The sequence below is a fragment of the Panthera uncia genome, chromosome A2, assembly GCF_023721935.1.
Source record: "Panthera uncia isolate 11264 chromosome A2, Puncia_PCG_1.0, whole genome shotgun sequence".
Classification (NCBI taxonomy): Eukaryota; Metazoa; Chordata; class Mammalia; order Carnivora; family Felidae; genus Panthera; species Panthera uncia.
In genome coordinates, this window is record NC_064816.1 from 159,936,062 (window position 1) to 159,955,435 (window position 19,374).

The 19,374-nt window shown below is 50.9% G+C and overlaps 1 protein-coding gene across 4 annotated transcripts in view; it reads left to right on the forward strand.

Annotated features, from left to right (window-relative positions):
- The window catches only part of DPP6 (dipeptidyl peptidase like 6), an 851,682-nt gene that overhangs the window by 766,170 nt on the left and 66,138 nt on the right, over nucleotides 1-19,374 (forward strand). For all 4 annotated transcript variants that reach the window (XM_049642150.1, XM_049642146.1, XM_049642148.1 and 1 more), the window contains exons 11-13: nucleotides 10,862-10,985; nucleotides 12,581-12,619; nucleotides 16,946-17,053. In XM_049642150.1, the coding sequence (XP_049498107.1) occupies nucleotides 10,862-10,985; nucleotides 12,581-12,619; nucleotides 16,946-17,053 (271 nt within the window). The remainder of the gene's footprint in view (nucleotides 1-10,861; nucleotides 10,986-12,580; nucleotides 12,620-16,945; nucleotides 17,054-19,374) is intronic.

Sequence of the window (19,374 nt, forward strand, 5' to 3'; positions counted from 1 at the left end):
CATCACACAATAACAAGGTCCTCGTTACTGGTGACCTCAGCCCCAGCCCCGTCAACAGCTATACTGCTGTACCACCATTGTCTCACCCCCGTCACCATCACCACTGTCACCGCCGTCACCGTAACCTTCACCCCCACCACCTCCATCACTTGCCTCTACGTCTCCTATTCTATAAATCCCTTCACGTTCAAAGCATATCGACTATTGAACAAGGACTCCACGGTCCCTAAGCTGGCACCTCTCTCACCTCCTTCTCCCTTATCCTGACAGTGATCCTACATTATAACCAGCCTCTAAGATGGAAGGGAAAGGTTCCCCCATTGAAAGTGAAATCGTGGAAATCTACATCAAATAGTAATCTGTCTTGGAGCCACATCGCTTTCATATTCTGCAAAATGCAATTTGCCTGCAGATATTTTTACACAACCGTGTGACTCCTCTGAGGACCCGCTCAGATACGGAGCCAGACCCTTCATCACAGGCAGCATTTGGTATCTGGTGTTTCCGTTTGCTCAACAATGTCTTCTATTTAAAAACATCACTTTTTAAAAATTTCTCCCAAAATATTTTTTCTTCTCCGCCTTTATTCATGGAATGAACATCGCTGAGAAAATGCCAGAGTTAATTGCAGGCTCTTTATTTCGCGAGACAAACAGACTTTCTGTTCCCTTGCCCTTTGTTGCCCACAACTGTGAGAACCTTTGCCAGAATTTGGAATACCACAAAGTGACACAGCACATTAATCCCTGGGAGAGAGACAGTGCCCTGTTAATATTTTATGGCAAACAAATGGACTAATAAAAAATTCATATACTTCTCACCAGGAAGAGTCCGTGTATTTTGATCTGAAGGCACCTTTGGCTGCAGATTTTTGGGAAGCTGGCCGTGTCTTCTCAGCGAACTTGTGCTTTTCATCACGCCCTCCACCCCCATCCCCCGGGCAGACCCATGACCTCCTTACAGTAGGGCAGTCCTTACCCCTCACTGAAATGAGGGGTTGTCTGTCTCCCCACAAACCGAGCCCCCCTACGACGAGGGTTTGGCTCTCTGTATTGCCAGCACCTGGGACCGTGTCTGCACAATGCTAAACCCTAACCAAATGCTCTTGGAATGAACAAATGTTATTCGTTGGCAGATAAAGTACTTTAGAATAACGAGAAAACTAGTAGCATTTCTTCTAGGATCCTTTACTTCCTATTAATGTTTTGGTGTCATGTTCTTTTTAAAATGCAATTTCTGGGGCACCTGGGTGGCTCAGTCGGCTAAGCGTCTGACTCTTGATTTCAGCTCAGGTCATGATCTCGCGGTTTGTGGGCTTGAACCTTGCATCAGGCTCTGCAGTGACGATGCAGAACCTACTGGGGATTCTTTCTCTCTCCCTCTCTCTCTGCCTGTGCTTTCTTTCTCTCTCTCTCTCAAAATAAGTTTTTAAAAAACGCAGTGTCTAAGATTCTCAAAGTACGATCATCTGCTTTCTGTGATTATCAGAATGTTTCAGTATCTCTCTTCATCTCGGCACTGGATCAATCCTTGTGTCTTTCAAAGCCCTGCTCTGTCTCGTCTGCTTATATCATTGTGCTTTAAACCCTGTTTTCTCCTCTCTTTTTACTGCAACCAACTTCTCTTTATTCCAAAACACCTTATCTGCCTGCCAATACGTTTATTCACCCAGAGAACGTTTAGTAAAGGCAGATGTGGAGATGGAGATCTGTCATTCAGTGGCTCTCGGAGGTGTTCTCTGTGGTCTCCTGCTCACCAGCATGTCACGTGGCTCACTTAGATCGTGGTTCTCAAACTCAAACACCACTGGAATTATCTGGGGGCCTCGTTCAGCCATAGACTGCTCAGCCCCGCCCACAGTGTTTTGGACTCAGTGGGTCTGGGTCGAGGCCTGAGAATTTGTATTCCCAGCCTTCCCAGTGCTGCTGGTCTGGGGATCACACTTTGAGGACCGCTAACTTGGATAATCAAGCGTGGGTGCGGAGACTGTTTCTGCTACTGCCTTTGCCCCCTGCGGCGGAGGCATTGGCTGCTTCTGCCACAGAAGCCCCGTGTCGCCATTGCTGTCCGCTGCTGTCTCTGGGCGGGCCAGCCTCCCGAGAGTGTGGTGGCTGCAGGGGGCGTGCTCTGCAACTCTGAGCCGGTGCGCACAGGACCCTGGAGACAGGCTCCCCGTCTCTGTCTGTGCTTCCTTCCAGGCGCAACGGAACGGAGTTGAAGGCACCTTTGGCTAGAGATTTGCGGGAATGGGGTGATGTTGATGTGCAACCCGGATTCATTGCCTGCACTGACACAAACAGGCCCCGTGGAGAGGCCAAGGCCAAGGGGGCTCAGAGTTCTCTGGGCACGCAGGCCTGCGTAACCTACGGCTATCCCATCACACAAAGTCAAGTCGCATTACTGTTGCTTCACTGACGTTGACTTTCTTTCCCATTATAATGTCCTTCTGGATTCTCCTCGGTCAGTGCCTCCTCTCTCCTCTCGTGAGGCAGTGTGACTCAAGTCGTGAGGATTTTACTGGTTTCTTCTGTAGGTACCCGAGCCTTGGTACTGGATCACAACTAATATGAGGCCTGCCCTTTGCAGTGCCACAAGGAGCTCCGGGCCCGGCTAGTTGTCAAGAAGAATTGGTAATACACAGCAATTGAGATCAGATGGCACAGACCACAGGTTCAAGGAGGGAGGGGTGACGGTGGCCTCATGGAGGATTCTGGGGGAGTCCCTTCCCACCCCTGTTTTCAGCATCTGTAGTTGGGCCAGTGGTGCCCATAAACTGTGAGCAGAAGCAGGCAGTCTGGGACTTCTCATCTGGGGAAGACGGGCGTGGGGGTTCCTACTGTTGTGCATTGTCTGTGAGCTACACAGCCCTAATGCGGAAATCTCTGTCCGGCGTAAACAGCACACAGCCTAGGGCCCTCAGCACCTCTGCAGAGGGAGCACAGCAAAAACACAGTGGACGCGCCATTCTCCTGGGAAAAGAGGTCTTGAGGGGGGACACATCGGGGACACAAGTCGGCCAGGCCCCCAGGCTGGCCCCAAACACAGCTGTGGGGTCACCTGCCTGTGGACAGCCTCATAAAGGCCCCTGTTCTATAAAATTCAGAAATCACAGAAGCTTCTCCTAGCAAAGCCCCCAAGAGAACTCAGCACATCAGAGCAATAGCTCTTGAGTATGGTTTCAAAAGAAGGAAAACTTCCTCCAGGATGTTTGGTCCTTTTTTTTTTTTTTTGAGAAAGACAGGGGACAAAATATGTATTCAGTTTGTTTATGTATGTTCTAATTAAAACTGTTCTGTTTGGGGAATAATTCGGCTGAGATCTTGAACGCCGTGAAGCCCTCTCCTGTCTCAACGTGTCTGCTCCCACCGGGCCGGGCCGGTTTGAGTCGCGAGCTGGACAGCTCCCTGCTCCGGCCGCACTGGCCTCGCTGGACAAAGAGAGAAACGCTTTCTGGATTCTGCAGACACGGTTTCTACCTCACGCAGTCCACACACTCGAAGTGTTCTGTCCTTGACAGGCCCCCTCTTGCCCACTTTTCTTGTAATGTCGATTCATTGCTTCGGGAGCTTAAAAAAACACTCATTCTTGCACATCAGTGTGGCCAGAAGCACCCAGAGGAGCCGTGCCCACGTGCTTCCCGAGGGCAGGCACCTCTCCCTACATCCCCACGGTTACTCGTCGACAGACCCAGCCTCGTCCAGGTCACTCAGTGTTTGTCGCCAACTCCGTGCGGTTATCTTTTCTTAATTTTTATTTAGTTGTAACTTTCCATTTCCTTTTAATCAAAATGCTCAATACTAATGCTTAGAAGTAAAACCATGCAGAAGGGGTTACAGGGAACAACAGTCCCTCCCCACTCACCCAGCCCTAGATGGAGATGACTTTAACTCCTTGTATGGTTTTCCCCAACAATAACCCTTGCGCCGTTAAATAATATGCTTGTATATTTCATTTTTTATTTACTTGTTTTTTATTAATTTATATTAATCAGTTTTATTATTTGTTTTTATTTATGCGTTATTTCTTAGGATACACAAGAAATGTGCATACCCCACCCCATGCCCTCCCATCTTCTCATTTATGTGCATTTTAATTTCCTCTGTTGGTTACCTTTATTTTATTTTATTTTTTTAATGTTTATTCATTTTTGAGAGAGCGTGCATGCGTGGGGGAGGGGCAGAGGGAGGACAACACAGAATCCGAAGCAGGCTCCAGGCTCTGAGCTGTCAGCACAGAGCCCGACACAGGGCTCGAACCCACGAGCTGTGAGATCATGACCTGAGCCAAAGTCGGATGCTGAACTGACTGAGCCACCCAGGCGCCCCTGTTGGTTACCTTTAGAAACTTAAATAATATTCTTACCAGTTTCTTCTGTATTGTGTTAACTATAAACAAGAATTCGCACCTCCCAGTTTGAAAGATGAAGATATGGGTCCTGTCCTTTCCTCCAGGTCCCTCTCTGTCCCTGTCTCTCCCCTAGAAACTCTGTCATCATTTTGTTAACGTTTCTGTCACTGAGATTGGTGGCATTTGCATTCTGTCCCGTGACCATAACTAAATCTTACTACTACTCTGTACGTTGATTCTAAGAAGTTAAAATCAATAAATAGCACTGACTTTATCATAAGTAATTGTCTTTCATGCCAGAGGTGTGATGGGACTGTGTGTCTTTTTGTTCAGCGTTTTTTCCTGGAGTTTTAAATTACTTTGGTTTTAACGTGAACCGTTTGATTTTTTTCTTACTCTCATTCCTGTCCTCCTAAACTGCATTAGGTATTCTGCTGTATTTCCCTGTTCCCTAAACCTGTCCTCGCAAGAACCCCCGCTGCCCACCCCAGTGTGGGCTGACTATTCTCTACCACGTCCTGGGACCTCCACTGCTGTCCCGAGTTGGAGCCACTGTTCTCTGGATCACATGCCACCTTCGTTCCTGATGACATTTTCATTAAATATTACATTATTATATACACTGGGGCACCTGGTGGTTCAGTCGGTTAAGCGTCAGACTCTTGACTTCAGCTCAGGTCATGATCTCACCGTTCGTGGGTTCGAGCCCTGCCTGGGGCTCTGTGCTGACAGTGCGGAGCCTGCTTGGGATTCTCTTTCTTTCTCTCTCTCTCTCTCTCTCTCTCTCTCTCTCTCTCACACACACACACACACACACACTCTCACTCTCACTGTCTAAATGAATAAACTTTAAAAATCAAATAAATAAATTACTACGTAAACTATTTTGTTCTTATATAAACCATCGTGATTTAAGGCCAGATTTTCTGTGGTCCGATCACCAGTGTGACTGTTCCATCAAGGAAAGACCTGTAGCTCTGGTCTCCCATTAACAAGTCTTGGTGTAAAATCTTCTTGAGAAACTTCCTTTTCAAAACCATCTTGGCTTTTTTTTTCCATTTCTTCTTCCATGTGAACTTTAGAATTCTTTTACTAGATGATCTCTCTGCAAAAAAAAAAAAAAAAAAACAAACAAACAAAAAAAAACAACCTATTGGTCTTTCTGTTGGAATTGAATTTATTCCTTTAAAAAACATTTAACATTCAGCACGTGTGATGCACCTTGCAGGGGCTGACGATACAGGAAGGAACAAGGCAGATGTGGTCTCTGCCCTCAGGAAGCTTACGTGGAATCAATTCCAGCCTTCCCAAGTGGATTATCATTTTGAAAAGTTTTTTTTACCACATTTAGTTTCCTCTTCTGGAAACATAGTTTATATTCCTTTCCCTTTAATGTTTCTCTCTGTTTCATCATGTATGATGTGTCTTAACTTTTGTTCATAATCTTCTCTGAAACAGGCGCCTGGAGAGCTCAGTCAGTTTAGTGTCCAACTTTGGCCCAGGTCATGATCTCATGGTTGGCGAGTTCAAGCCCCACATCAGGCTCTGTGCTGACAGCTCGGAGCCTGGAGCCTGCTTCAGATTCTGTGTCTCCCCCTCTCTCTGCCTCTCCCCTGCTTGTGCTCTGTCTCTGTCTGTCTTTCAAAAATAAATAAACATTAAAAAAAACTTATAATCTTCTCTAAAAGATACGCTAAATGTTTGTAATTTAAGGAAATAGTCACCCAATATTTTTGTTTGTTTGTTTTACCATGTTTTGTCACATAATAATTATTTCTGATTGTTACTTCAAATTGGTTATCAAATCGATAGTTGTTTGGGACTAGTTACAGATGATTGATTTTCTGGATCATCTTCTTACATGCTAAACTTAAAAAAAAAAAAAAACATGTTTATTTATTTTGAGAGAGAGGGGGAGAGAGAGGGAATCCCAAGCAGGCTTCATGCTGTTAGCACAGAGCCCGACACCGGGCTCAATCTCACGAACCATGAGATCATGACCTGAGCCAAAACTAAGAGTCAGATGCTCACCCTTGGAGCCAGGCAGGCACCCCCATGCTAAGCTTTTAATTTTGAGTCTTTAATTTTTGATTCACTATGGGGTGTACTTAAGGACAAGATATCGGTCGTTAAAAACACACTGAAATTTAAATACCCCTTAGCCCTAGAACAGCAGAGAAATTTGCTATCAGCCTAAATTTTGACCCTTTGTCAAAACTTACTTCCTTATTAGTAGATTGTGGTGAGATTCCTTTCTTCTTAGGACTCAAAGATTCTATCAGAACATATTTAGGCATTTTACTAATCTCCCTGGCATGTGGAAAATCCTTTTAACCTGCGTGTTCAGATCCTGTTTTACCCACGGAGATGCCTCTTCTGTGAGTTTTGGAGATCATTCTGGTCCCGGCACTCTGGTTTCCCTGTGAGAAGTTCTTATGTCCTCAGAAGGGACGGTCCCCGCCCCTTCCTGTCGCCTCTGTGGCACCTTCGTCTGCCTTCTGGGAGAGCTTCCCCAGGTTTGCTCAGTTTCTCCTAGTCGGATTTCTCTCACTTTCAGGTTTGGTTTCCCTGCAGTCTTTCACCTCCTCCCCTCCATCTCACCCTGTATTTTTAGGGCTCCGTTCTGCCTTCACGTTTTCCGTGTGATCCCCTCTTTCCTTCCTTAGTGTTGCTTGATGACTCCGCCTCAGGAAGGAGACATCCACCCACGCAATCTGGCAGCAGATGCGGCTGGGGGTTATTTTTGACTCTGAACTTTTGGGTGCTGCTTGAACCTTCTCCGATGAAATTGGAAGACAGAATCTAAACTGAATCCATCGTGCCTCTCTCTGCTGGCTGAGTTGAGAGTTTTCTTCTTTCTTCTGCCTTCTTTCGAATTTTTTTTTTTTTTTGACATCTAAGCCAACAGGTGTCCATGAAAAGTCATGATTGTCGGCAACACCGAAGTAGCAAAGGTTTGACTTCCCACGTTTCTGGCTGGTACGAGCGTGGTGTTCCCAAGGAAGGATAAGACACTGGGGAGCAGGATTATGTCCTCCTTCTGCTCGGCGACTGCTGTCTCGTGGAGGGAAGCAAAGGTGGACAAGCCATTGTGTGGTTTCACACACCTCCGTCGATTACGGATGCCGGAGATTTTCAGCACTCACTCCGGCGGTATTGTGATTTTGCGTCTTTTTTGTGTCTTTACAGGCACGTTGACACAAAGTTGGTAAAGACCTCCTCACATTTGCCAAGCAGATGCCTCTGTGTGCTGGAAATCTCCATGGGCTCATGCCGTCCACACTGACGAGGCCCTATGTGTGTGCCATATGGTCCAACCCTCATAACCAACAGCAGCTTGACAGAGCCATGACCTTGGACCTTGACACTAGCCCTACAGTCAGAATCTACCCATTTCTCCTGCATATAACGGTCAGGCAAACAGCTTTAAAGTTAGAGGAAAATGGAAAATATATAAGGAACCAGGAGAACCTTTCTACTTATGGGTCTCTTCTTAGGGAAAGTTTCAGAAATGGGCAAACATTGTGTTTTCCTTTCCATTAACATATGGTGTCGCTATGAACCTCACGAAGCAAATAGTCATTCTTTCTAGAGTACTGCTTCTTTGTGAGGCTCTGTATCTCCTCGCCAGATGCTGCCAGCCTTTAAATTGCCCATCCTGAGCAATGCTTTATCTTTACGACTTGACTTGATTTTTTTAAAATACCCTGAGCTTATCTGGCATGAAGCCTAGTCATGGATACAATTCATGGGATTAGGAAACGTTGGTTCGAGACGAGATGTGGCTGTACAAGTAATGAGACTGCTGTGTGTGGTTCTGAGGGACACTCGGGCGGAAGACTCCCAAGTGTTTTATGGACAGCAACACGATGGGAGATCCTGGAATTGCCAAAACGTGAAGGAGCACCACTTCCTTCTAGAAAGATATGTTATGGCATCTTTCTAGCGTCGTTAATAATTGTTTCAAGAGTTCTAAAAAAATATTTCTCATTGCGTTTCATCACCATACAATCTCAAAGGGTGCCCTCAGTTTGTTTGAAATTCCTATCACACCAATGAGGAGCTGAGGATTCAAGTTCCATGTGCAGTGAGGTGTGGGAGCAAAGCCCTCAGGCATCTCTGAGGGACGCTGCACCTGCTCATTGGTCAGGGACCCTGTGAGGATCCACACGACGAGGCAAAGCGGGTCCACGTGTAACTGACCTCATCTGCAGTGCAGTTATTTCTCCCTTTCTATGACATGTCTCATATTACAAACTGGGAAATTAAAGGGAAAGACTTTCAGACTTGGCCTGTATGAAGATTGTTGGTGCAAAAGAACATCACAAAACCTAGAAAGACACATAATAGGATGCATGAATGTCTCCAACAAATGGAAACAAGAATGGGGTCCTCCCTCATTAGTACGGAGGCCGTGGGGAAAAAAAATAGTCATTCCAGGAGATCTGACTTTTTCTTCCTTGATTTCATCCAGATGAAGTATGTTTGCTCATCACTGTGATGTCACACACACACACCCTCAATGCAAATGTCTGCATCCAAAAGGCCCCACAGTCCAGGAAAACACGAGTTTGCCACATGCGTCCCATGGCCCTTCAAGCTAGCAGTCTCTCTCCACCTTCTGTCAAACAGGGACCAAAGGATCATTCATGTTATAATTTAAAAATAAGAAGTATTATATGGAGAGCAAGGGCTGAGCACAGACACTGAGTTATTTTTTTTTTAATTTGTTTAATGTTTATTTATTTTTGAGAGAGAGAGAGAGACACAGAGCACAAGTGGAGGAGGGGGAGAGAGGGAGACACAGAATCCAAAGCAGGCTGTAGGGTCTGAGCTGTCAGCACAGAGCCCGACATGAGGCTCAAACCCACGAACCGTGAGATCATGACCTGAGCCGAAGTTGAACACTTAACCCACTGAGCCACCCCAGTGCCCCGACCCTGAGTTGTTTTTAAGGGCCAAGCTAAATAAATGTTTTCATGCCTACAAACATCTGGGGAGACGATCAAACCTAGCATTGCAAGTCGGCTCCGGCATCCACAGAGGACTTGCCAAAAGGCCACGCTCCCCCTCAGAGCAGGAGCCTGACCACGTCGGGGGAGCGGGCAGATCCTATAAACACACAGAGCCAGGTCCCCGAGGCCCGTGGGCCTGCTGAGCAGGTGGTAGGAACAGATACAGCCCTATTTCCAAAACCACAGCAAATTGAGAAGGTTGAAAATCATAAAAGTTGGATTATGCCTGAATGACATCCTCACCAGCCAGTCCCCAGGAGATTGGCCAAGACTTTGATGGGCAGTCCCCAGGCCTCCCCTCTCCCTGACGCAGAAGGTACCGGCCTGAGCCAGCTCTTGACTTAGGTTAAGTTATTAAAAGTTTTGACTGACAAGTGGATTCGAGAAGTAGGGGACACAGCAATTCAATCTCCTGGTTAAACCAAAGCTTAGATGAAGACATCTGGTTCTTTAAGCCTTTCTGTTGAAAATAATCATCGGAGGTACTAAGGTCCCTTTTGCGCTTGCTGGGAATTGTCTCGTGAATGTGCTGGAGACTTTAGTGATAAAGGACCTTGTGAGGCCACAAAGTAATCATTCCTAACAATAGATCTCATTATAGATAGAGATGGGGTAGGTGATAGAACAAAGGTTAGCTGGCCTCTAGAACATTCTGGGAACTCACCTAGGGATAGTCTCTTTGCACTTGTTTTCTTCTTTTTCTCAAATGTATAGTTTCCCCCTAAGACTCCCAGTTTTGAAGGACTCTGGGTGAATTGGTGAGTGAATTAATTGCTGAAAGCCCCAGCACCCCTTGTGCTAAGTACAGGGTAACCTAGAACAGTGTGACGTTTTCAGGTTTGGGTAAAAGCAGGCGCGTGACATCTAGGGTATCCAACCAAATCTGCCTGATGCCCAGGGCCGTGAACCAATTTCCCTAATTAGCTGGCGACCGTCCCTGGGTGTTTCGCCTTCCCAGGAAAGGGAAGGGACGCACAGAGCCTTCCTCTGCGTGGCCCCGGGGTTTTTATAGCATGTGGGGCGCCGTGAGCGCCTCTCTCTCCAAGCGCTTCCTGGTGCTCGCTCTGTCAGCCGCTCATGTGACCTCCTTCTCCGTCCCGTGAGCTGCAGTGGCGTGTTGGCCTGGGCTGTGGCTCGAAACCCAAGCCAGTAGGTCAGCACTAGCTGCAGCCTGACGCGTAAGACCCGCGGAGCAGAAGCCACACGCTTCCCCATCCGGGAGTCGTTGGGCCGCGCACTTTATCCGCAACCCTGGAGGGAGCAGCTGAGAAAGAACCGCACTGTGTGGCTTACTTCGGCACGTCAGTGCCTTGGCTGTGCCCGCCACAGTTCGCGATCCGAGCACCTTCTTGAGAAACCCCATTTCAGGACCTCCCGGGACGAGTCCAGCCCGACAGGCCCCGGCCCTCGGCCCCGGCGTCCAGGGCTGGGCTGCGCCCGTCTCCTGGCTCCCACGGCCCCCGCAACGCTGCCAACCCCGTGTGTTTGCCTGTTTGCAGGGAGTACTACATCACCATGGTGAAGTGGGCCACCAGCACCAAGGTCGCGGTGAACTGGCTGAGCCGGGCGCAGAACGTGTCCCTTCTCACCCTCTGCGACGCCACCACCGGGGTCTGCACAAAGGTACGCGGGAGGGAGGGGACAGGGGCCGATGGCAGGAAGCACGGGAGGCGGAAGGGAGGCGGCATTCCGGGGCGTCTGGGTCACCGTCCACAGACTGGCCGGAACCCGCCTGCCGGCCTCTGTTTTGGTGCCACCGTGTGGATGGATTGTGTACTGCCGCAGAAGTCAAGGCTGAGCCCTCCGCGACCGCAGGGGTCGCGTCCTCAGACCTGCATGAGCTCCACAGTCCGTGATGTGTCAACCGCCTTTATCTGTGCCCACCACATGCTCGGGACGAGCCTTCTCTTCATTTTCCAGTTGATACCAGAGAGGGGGAGGGGCAGCCTGAGCCCCTAGGACACGGGTGGAGCCGGCCCTGCCACCTGGCTTGCCTTGCCCGCTTTCGGTGGACCTGGGGCCGGCGGCCCCCGGGGGGCCGGCATCCGTCCCTGAAGGTCACCGGTGAGCCCAGCCGTGTTCCTAGGGGCTCGGGCTGACTTAATTTGTAGTTAGAGGAGGTGAACGTAGGGACGATACCATGGAAAGTATCAGAGGGAAGCGAACAAAGAATGAAAATCCAAGCCGAGGGGCGGCTGAGGACACACCCTCCAGCCCGTGGGCGCAAGGCCTCCACGCTTCCACGTGAGGCCGAAGAGGCACACCCCCTCGCGCTAGGTGAGAAAAGGTCAATTATACTCCACGAATACTGCCCAGCAGGTCTTCCGGAAACTCCTTTTGGCCCCTAAGTTTTTATTCCCCAGCTGGGGAGGGAGAGGGCTTGTAGAGCAGGTTCACCGTGGCCTGGGAGGCCCGGAAGCATCTCACCGCACCAGGCGCCATTTCCAGGTGCGCAGAGTGACCTGTTACCGAGACGGACGTCCCCACGTGAGTCACCTGAGAGCAGACTCCAGGTGATCCCGTAGGCATATCGAGGGGGAGGAGGGAGGGAAGGAGTAGATGCAGAGCCAGGAAGCCAGGAATGGTTGCTGATCTACACCTGCTCTCACCTCCGCCCCGACCTGTGCGAGTCCATCATGAGACTCCCTCCTGCCGACCGTACAGGACTTGGGGCTAGAGAACCCCTCCCTGGGCGTCCGGAGGCCGGACCAGCACCGGGAGCAGGCCCACGGCGTAGCTGGAATGCTGGTGTTTTTTGTTCTGTTTGGTCTTCCATTATGTGTCTTTCCACACGGTTCTGGGAGATGTACTTTTCGCTCCCGGGGTTGTTATTCAGGGCTGTGACTTGAGAAATGTCCACACACCTGCACACGCACACACACACACACACACAAAGCCCCACGACAAGGCAGCACTCCCGAGCAGGCCCACGCGTGGACCGACCACCAAATGGCAGAAGTACACCATCTTCCACCGGATTCCCACCCACCATGGGTTTGTCCCCGTTGCCGGGGAGGGCGACATTTTTCTTGTTCGGGGACACGAGTGTTTGGCGGTGAGCCACAACGGCGGGCCGGGATGCCTCCTCCCTGGGCGGGCCACGGCTCTGTGTGCCTGTGCAGCGACCGTGGAGGGGAATCAAATTGTTTCTGCGCTGTTGGTCACAGACACAAAACATGCAAAAACATCCTTTGTCTAATGCTCTTATTTCGTTTCAGAAACACGAGGACGAAAGCGAAGCCTGGCTCCACAGACAGGTAGCTACCCCACGTTTGATTTGTCTTTGGTCTGCACCCGCCACCAGATGCGCCACCACGGCGGCCGAGTTTTTACAACACGATGGCTTCTCAAGCATTCAGTCCCTCAGTAGCCCCGCAGAGGTTTCCGGCCCTGGTGGGTGGTGGGGGCTGCTCAGCCGGCTCCTCCTTGCTCCCCGTGGCCCTTACACATGACTGGAGAGTCACAGAACCAAGGAAGAAAGACAGTTTGAAAATCACGGCTCTTGAGAACGTACGGGGCTTGGTGAGAACTCAGTTCTCAGCTAGGTTGATGTCCTTGTGGCGAATTACAAGGAGTCCATAAACGCTGCCTCAACGTACTCTCTAAAACAGGCTGGTAGCCGTACATCTCTCCTCATGATTCTGTGGCTGTCCCGTTGGAGGCGCACCGTGCTGGGGTTCGGCATGAGCTTTCACGGGAACCTGGCCTTCGGAGCCACCCCCGGCTTCCCGTCCTTACTCGGGCAAGAAGTGCATGTTAAACAGGCTCCGGGGTCTTGAGGTTTGAGGAGGTTGGGAGAGGCCAACAGGGACTCCCACTTCTGCAGCCAAAAAACATTCAACTCCCGCAGAAAGCAAAGCTCTCAGGGCTGGTGTTTTGTCTCACTCCACACCCTGGCAAAGAACAGGTGAGAGTTTTAGAGGCTTCCTTCCTTCCTATCCAGCCTGCTGGGATGAAAGCAGTCTGAACATTTGTGGGGAAAATCACACCAGATTGGAGTCTCGAGAATCGGGGTGAAGCGAGTGCCAACAGAATCCGGGGACAGAATAACGGTGGCTGGACGCGGACCCACGGGCGGGACTTCCCTAGCGGCGGAGTCAGCTGTCCGTCCCAGCCTCCCATCGGTTACGTCCAAGGCGGCAGCCTCATACACGGGCACACAAGCACACTCACTTTGAAATACTCCTCCTCGCCGGTCTTTTCCGAAAGAGGAATCGCCCAAATGCCCGATCTTGTTTCCTGTGTGTAAGCGTGGGTGCCACATCCAAGCTAAGAAAACTCCAAGAAAGAGAGCGTGCTTGGGGGACCCCGAAACGTGAGCTGGGAGGTCATGCTGTGAAGTTGCCGAAAGCCCCCTTGGATCAGTGATGGGAGCGCAGGTAGCAAACACACGTGCTGGTGCCCCTCTTGTAGCAGAGAGAACGTCAGAGAGCTTGACATGAAAGCGAAGAAAAGCCATCATCTGTGTGGTCGTCTGATCGGCCAGTACCTTACGGATCAGACCAGACAGTGCCTAGGCTCAGTGGATCTCAAAACTGAACCAGCGACTTCTCCCAAGCCCTTGTCCGGCGGGTGTGGGGACGACCTTCCTTCTTGTGGCTGAACGACATTCCACTGTACGGACAGACCGAGGCTTGTGTATCTGTTGACAGGCATTGGGTTGTTTCTGCCCTTTGGCTGTCTTGAGCAGTGCGGCAAGAACCTTCTGCGGGGAGCCCAGAGCCAGACAAAGAGGCCGCCCGTTGTGTGATTCCATTAACACAAAATGTCCTGAATAAATGAGTTCACAGAAAGGGACGGCTGTTTGCTGGCTCCCCGGGCCGGGGGAGGGCGCTGGGGAGCAAATTTATGTGAATTTCACCCCAGTACAGTTTTTAAAAAAACAAACAACAAAAACCCAAATGGAAATGAATCCCCTAGAACAGCAGCTCTCAAAGATTCGCGGGGTAAGAAGGTTGATGAGAGGCTGGCATGAATCCCACGTGTGGTAAATGGAAGTAACCCTAAGATATGTTCAGAAGACGCGGACAGGTGTTTGGCTGTGGGCAGGGCTGGAGCACTGGCTGGGGGTCCTCGAGGTCTGGAGGCCAAGAGGCCGCCCGCTTTGCTGGTCTCTTCATCGCGGAGACGCCATCATCCCCGGGATTTTTCTGTATTTATCAGCCTTGCAGCTCGTGGCCCACCTGAGAACACCAGCCACGCTCCAGACAGACAGCCTGGATGGCCTTGGGACAGCGGCTCTCTCCACGCAAAAGCAAGTCGGCACTCAAAGCCACGTGGAGAATCACACTTTTACAATGCAGACTTGAAGGCATTTACCGAGCAAACCGCTAACATTTTTTAAACAGCCACTGAGAAATGTGTCATGCCGTCTTGAGTTTAAGACAGCAGGTCCTATAGAGGACCTGTTCCAAGGTGGTGCTTTCCCCGCTCAGGGCCGGCGAGCGGCCCTGCCTGGGGAGTGTAGGGAGGCCCTGCTTTCTCTGGGTACCACTCCTCAGGCATCACGAACACAGCACTCCAGGGCCAGTAGGAAGGTCTAGCTTCACCAGTTTCTCATGACGTTCAAAGAGATTTTTCACAAACGGATTCATGGACCCTGTTTTTCACACCCTTCAGGATATCACAAGGTCCTGGAGGGCAAGTTAGGAACCACCCAGTTCTCCTAGGAATATTCCAGAAGAATAGGCAGCTCCCCCCCTGATGCATTCACTCCGTCACCACCACCCGTGACCTTGCAACCAACGTCTGTCCTGATGTGGGTCCACAGGGATTCGGTGTAGAGCCCCGGACCCCATCCTCTGGCTGAAGATGCATCCTGTAGGCCGACATCAGACAGTCTTTCTTCCTTTACCAGAATCTTGGTTTTGTGATTTCAAACTCCAGGCTGGGAGATTGGACAAGGGGCGTGTCCCGGAACCACTCTCTGGAAAGAATTGGCAGATGTGGTACCAACATTTCACAAAGACTCTCTCACCAGTAGAAAGGTCTCCTTCTTCACGGATCCTCTGAGAGTGGCATGGAGGTGGGGAGAGGGGGCACCATGTGTGGCAGATTCCCTGTTACCGAGAGAGACCGGAGAGCTTCCCCCAGAAGCCCTGAGTGTCAGCACTGACATCCGGGTCTCCTCCTCGAAAACCATTGCACTCTCCTACCAGGAATACATTTACTGCCCCAGAAAGCGGGTCTCAGGCTGAGGGCAGGTGCACAGTGCTCCCTGATGAATGTAAAGGTGACATCGAAATGATGAGGGCCCCCTCAGTATGAAAGCAAAGCGTCTGGCCGGAATTAATTATTTATTACCTTTATTCAGAGTATTTTTCTCTGCCAAAAGTGCAAACACTTCCCCAGAAAACGGAGGCAATATTGCAGTATCCGCCCTGGGGCTTGGCAAATAAAAGTACATTTAAAAAGCCAGAGTCCCCACTCACTTTCCCATTGCCCCTGCTTCTAAATACCACGCTGCCAGCTCTAAATAGAAAAATAAATATTTGCAGATTAAAGGTTTCATTTTATTGCAAATATTCATGAAGATTAAATGTCATTTTAATCACATGTTAGTTTATTTCTCCGGGCGCATCACGCTGGCGTCTCCTCGCTCACTGCGGGGAAATGTGCGTTCCTGGCACCAGCTGGGGCCTATTTACCATTTGTTCTCGGCCGCGTGAGCGTGCGGCTCCTTGAATCAGAAAATATAGATCGTCGCCGACTAATTGGTGTTCACGGATGGAAACTTCCAAGCCGCAGCCGCAGAGATGCTGAGATGCCGCTGTAGCAAAATGCCTTTTCCCCCATCGGGGAGGTGGCCCGACCCCGGGACTGTGGCCGCTCAGCTCTGGCGGGGGGGCCGGGCAGGGATAGGGCAACACACTTCAGGCCTCGGCTTTGAATCCAGCCGAGAATTCCTTCCCCGGGGGAGAGCTGGGAATGCCCATTCCTCTCCGAGGAGAAGTGGCAAGAGACCCCAGCAAACGGGCCATCCAGCAAATGCCCGTGTGGCACGCTCTTCTGGTTCAAGGTTCCTGGAAGGAACGTTTCCTGCACCTGCACCTTAGAATGAATAAAATGTGTCCTTGTTTGCTGTTCTGTTCTCTTTTTATTTGTCTCCCTGGCGGGCTATTCCGTGTGCTTTACTAAATTAAAGAACAAAAGACGGGACCGAACGTGGTAGAATTCATTTTCAGGCACAAACTTGTGAGTGTTCGGGGTTCGGTCCTTCAAGGTGGAGGCGGGTGTGCCTGGACAGGTGCTGCCCTGGGCTCTGCTCTCACGGAGCCGCGGTGAGAGGGGCAGGTGCCCCGGGCGCTCTCCTTGCTGAGGTCCTGCCCCGCCTGGGGGCCTGAGACAAGCCCGCTCCGCGCTCGGCGCCTTCCTGAAGTCTCTGCTGAATTCCTCATTGTTCCTCGGGAAACAGAAGCTTTGACTCGTGCTTCCCAAGGAGAGGAGAGGCCCACGCACTGTTGATTCTTTCCACCGCACCCCCCATTACAAATGGCAGAGGAGGGGGCTCTCAGGATGTATCGTCTGTGGTAGACCTTTTCCACACACAACAAAGCCTTTTCACACTCTGCTTTTGTCCGTAGAACGAGGAGCCGGTGTTCTCCAAGGACGGCCGGAAGTTCTTCTTCGTCAGAGCCATCCCACAGGGAGGACAAGGGAAATTCTATCACATCACCGTCTCGTCGTCCCAGGTAATCCCGACCGTTTCTAAAACTTCCCGCTGTGCTGGTGACAGCCCCTAGTGGGGACCACTCTGTGTGCCCTGATCATCTGCAAGGTCCCCAGAGTGAGCCTGGGTTCTTGAACTGGGAGGTGGTTTCCCCAAGGTGGGGCAGAATGGGGCTCTCGCAAAGCCCAGGGCTTGAGACGCTGGGTCGCACGTGTGCCCTTTCTGTTATGGCTTGAAAATGCGATGACACTTCGGGGCCCCTGGGTGACTCAGTCGGTTAAACGTCCGACTTCAGCTCAGGTCACGATCTCACAATTCGTGGGTTCAAGCCTCGCATCCGGCTCTGTACTGACAGCTCGGAGCCTGGAGCCCATTTCAGATTCTGTGTCTCCCTCTCTCTCTGCCCCTCCTCCATTCATGCTCTTTCTCTCTCAAAAATAAACATTAAAAAAAATTTTTTTAAATAACACTTCTGGGGGCGCCTGGGTGGCTCAGTCGGTTAAGCGTCTGACTTCAGCTCAGGCCATGATCTCGCGGTCTGTGAGTTCGAGCCCCACATCGGGCTCTGTGCTGACAGCTCAGAGCCTGGAGCCTGTTTCAGATTCTGTGTCTCCCTCTCTCTGACCCTCCCCCATTCATGCTCTGTCTCTCTCTGTCTCAAAAATAAATTAAAAAAAAAAAAAAAAAGTTAAATAACACTTCTGACAGTAGCATAGGGGGCTGTGGGACCCGGTGTTGGGTATGAGCCCTGGGACTCGGGTGTACTACTTTGTAGACGATCCTGTGCCCTCAACCCTCCCTCCCCGTCTGTTGTGCTGTCCCCGACCCTCTCTCCCAGGGACACGGGTCTCCCAGGGACACGGGTCTAGTGCCTCACAGTGCGGTGTCCTAGGACATGCTGTCTTTGAGCCAGGTGTAGGCACTATGCCATTACTCTGCTCCCGCCTGCTGCCACTCACCTGATTCTGGGGTCTGGTGGCTTAGGAGCAGGGCATCGCTGAGCTTAATGTACGCGGATTTAGAACCAGAAGCAGAGATCTTGGTGAACGCTGTTTGCTGCAGACCTGTCGCCCCAGGAAGCTCAGGGCACTGAGTGTTCAGGGAGTGCTGCCTTTAGGAAGAAGGTGCAGAGAGGGCGTGGCATTTCTGTGACCATGACCCTCGTCTTCCGAGCATGGATTCCATTTCTGAGAGAGCTGAAGTTATTTGGGGCCCAGGATAGGTGAATTAAAATTTGATTTTAAATAGTTATCAAAAATATCCTGTAGCTACTAATGGAAGACTCCTATTTAGGATTTGGGCCAAAAGACAATTTCAAAAGAACATGCTGAGGACGCCCCACTTAAGGGCAGGTGTGACACAGGGAACAGTAGCGGAGACCCAGCAGCGACCGTGGGGGGCCTGGTTCTCCGAGGCAAGGCTGCAGGGGCCTGAGTCTCCAGCCCAAGTGACCGCATGACTGACGGTGACTGCTCTCTGGCCGACTTTCCGTTGGTCACTGTGGCACCAGAGTCCTGTTTCCACATTTTGGATCACATTAACCAAGATGGAAAACGTTTATGTGTTTGCATGTGGCCGTGTCCCTGAATTCATGCACAGAGTGCCCTGTTAACATCCCTGCAGGAAGCAGGCCCACCTTCATCCAGGAGAGCACCCCCCTGGCCAGGAGCCCCTCAGGCCACCCCCGTCATCCAGAATCCCCCGCACCCCTGCTTCCCTGCTCCCCGCAGGCTCTCCCTTCCCCTGAGACCCCCGTGGGCTCTGCCTGACTTAGTCACCATCCGATTCCCACCTGCCTCCCTGAGCACCTGCCCTCCAGCACACCGCGTTCCAGATCACGTCGTTCCTGTCGCAATGGCCGCACCTCCCTCCATTACGGTTTATTGTCAGAATTATTCCACTCTGGGAGGCACTTGGGGAGAGAGAGGGATTCGAACCGTCCTTGTAAATGATGGCAGAGAATGACAGACGCGTCTCCTCCCTCCCTCCTTTCCTCTTTCCTTCCTTCTCTACCTTCCTCCCTCCCTCCTTCCCTTCCTCTCTCCTTCCTGTCTTCCCCCCTCTTTTCCTGCCTTCCTTCCCCTCTTCCTTCCCTCCTTCCTTCCCTCCCTCCCTTCATCCCCCTCTCTTCCTGACTTCCTTCCCCTTCCTTCCCCTCTTCCTTCTTTTCTTCTTTCATCTCTTCCTCCCTCTTTCCCTCCTCCCTCCCTCCCTCCCTCCCTCCTTCCCTTCCTCTCTCCTTCCTGTCTTCCCTGCTCTTTTCCTGCCTTCCCCTCTTCCTTCCTTCCTTCCTTCCTTCCCTCCCTCCCTTCCTCCCCCTCTCTTCTTGCCTTCTTTCCCCCT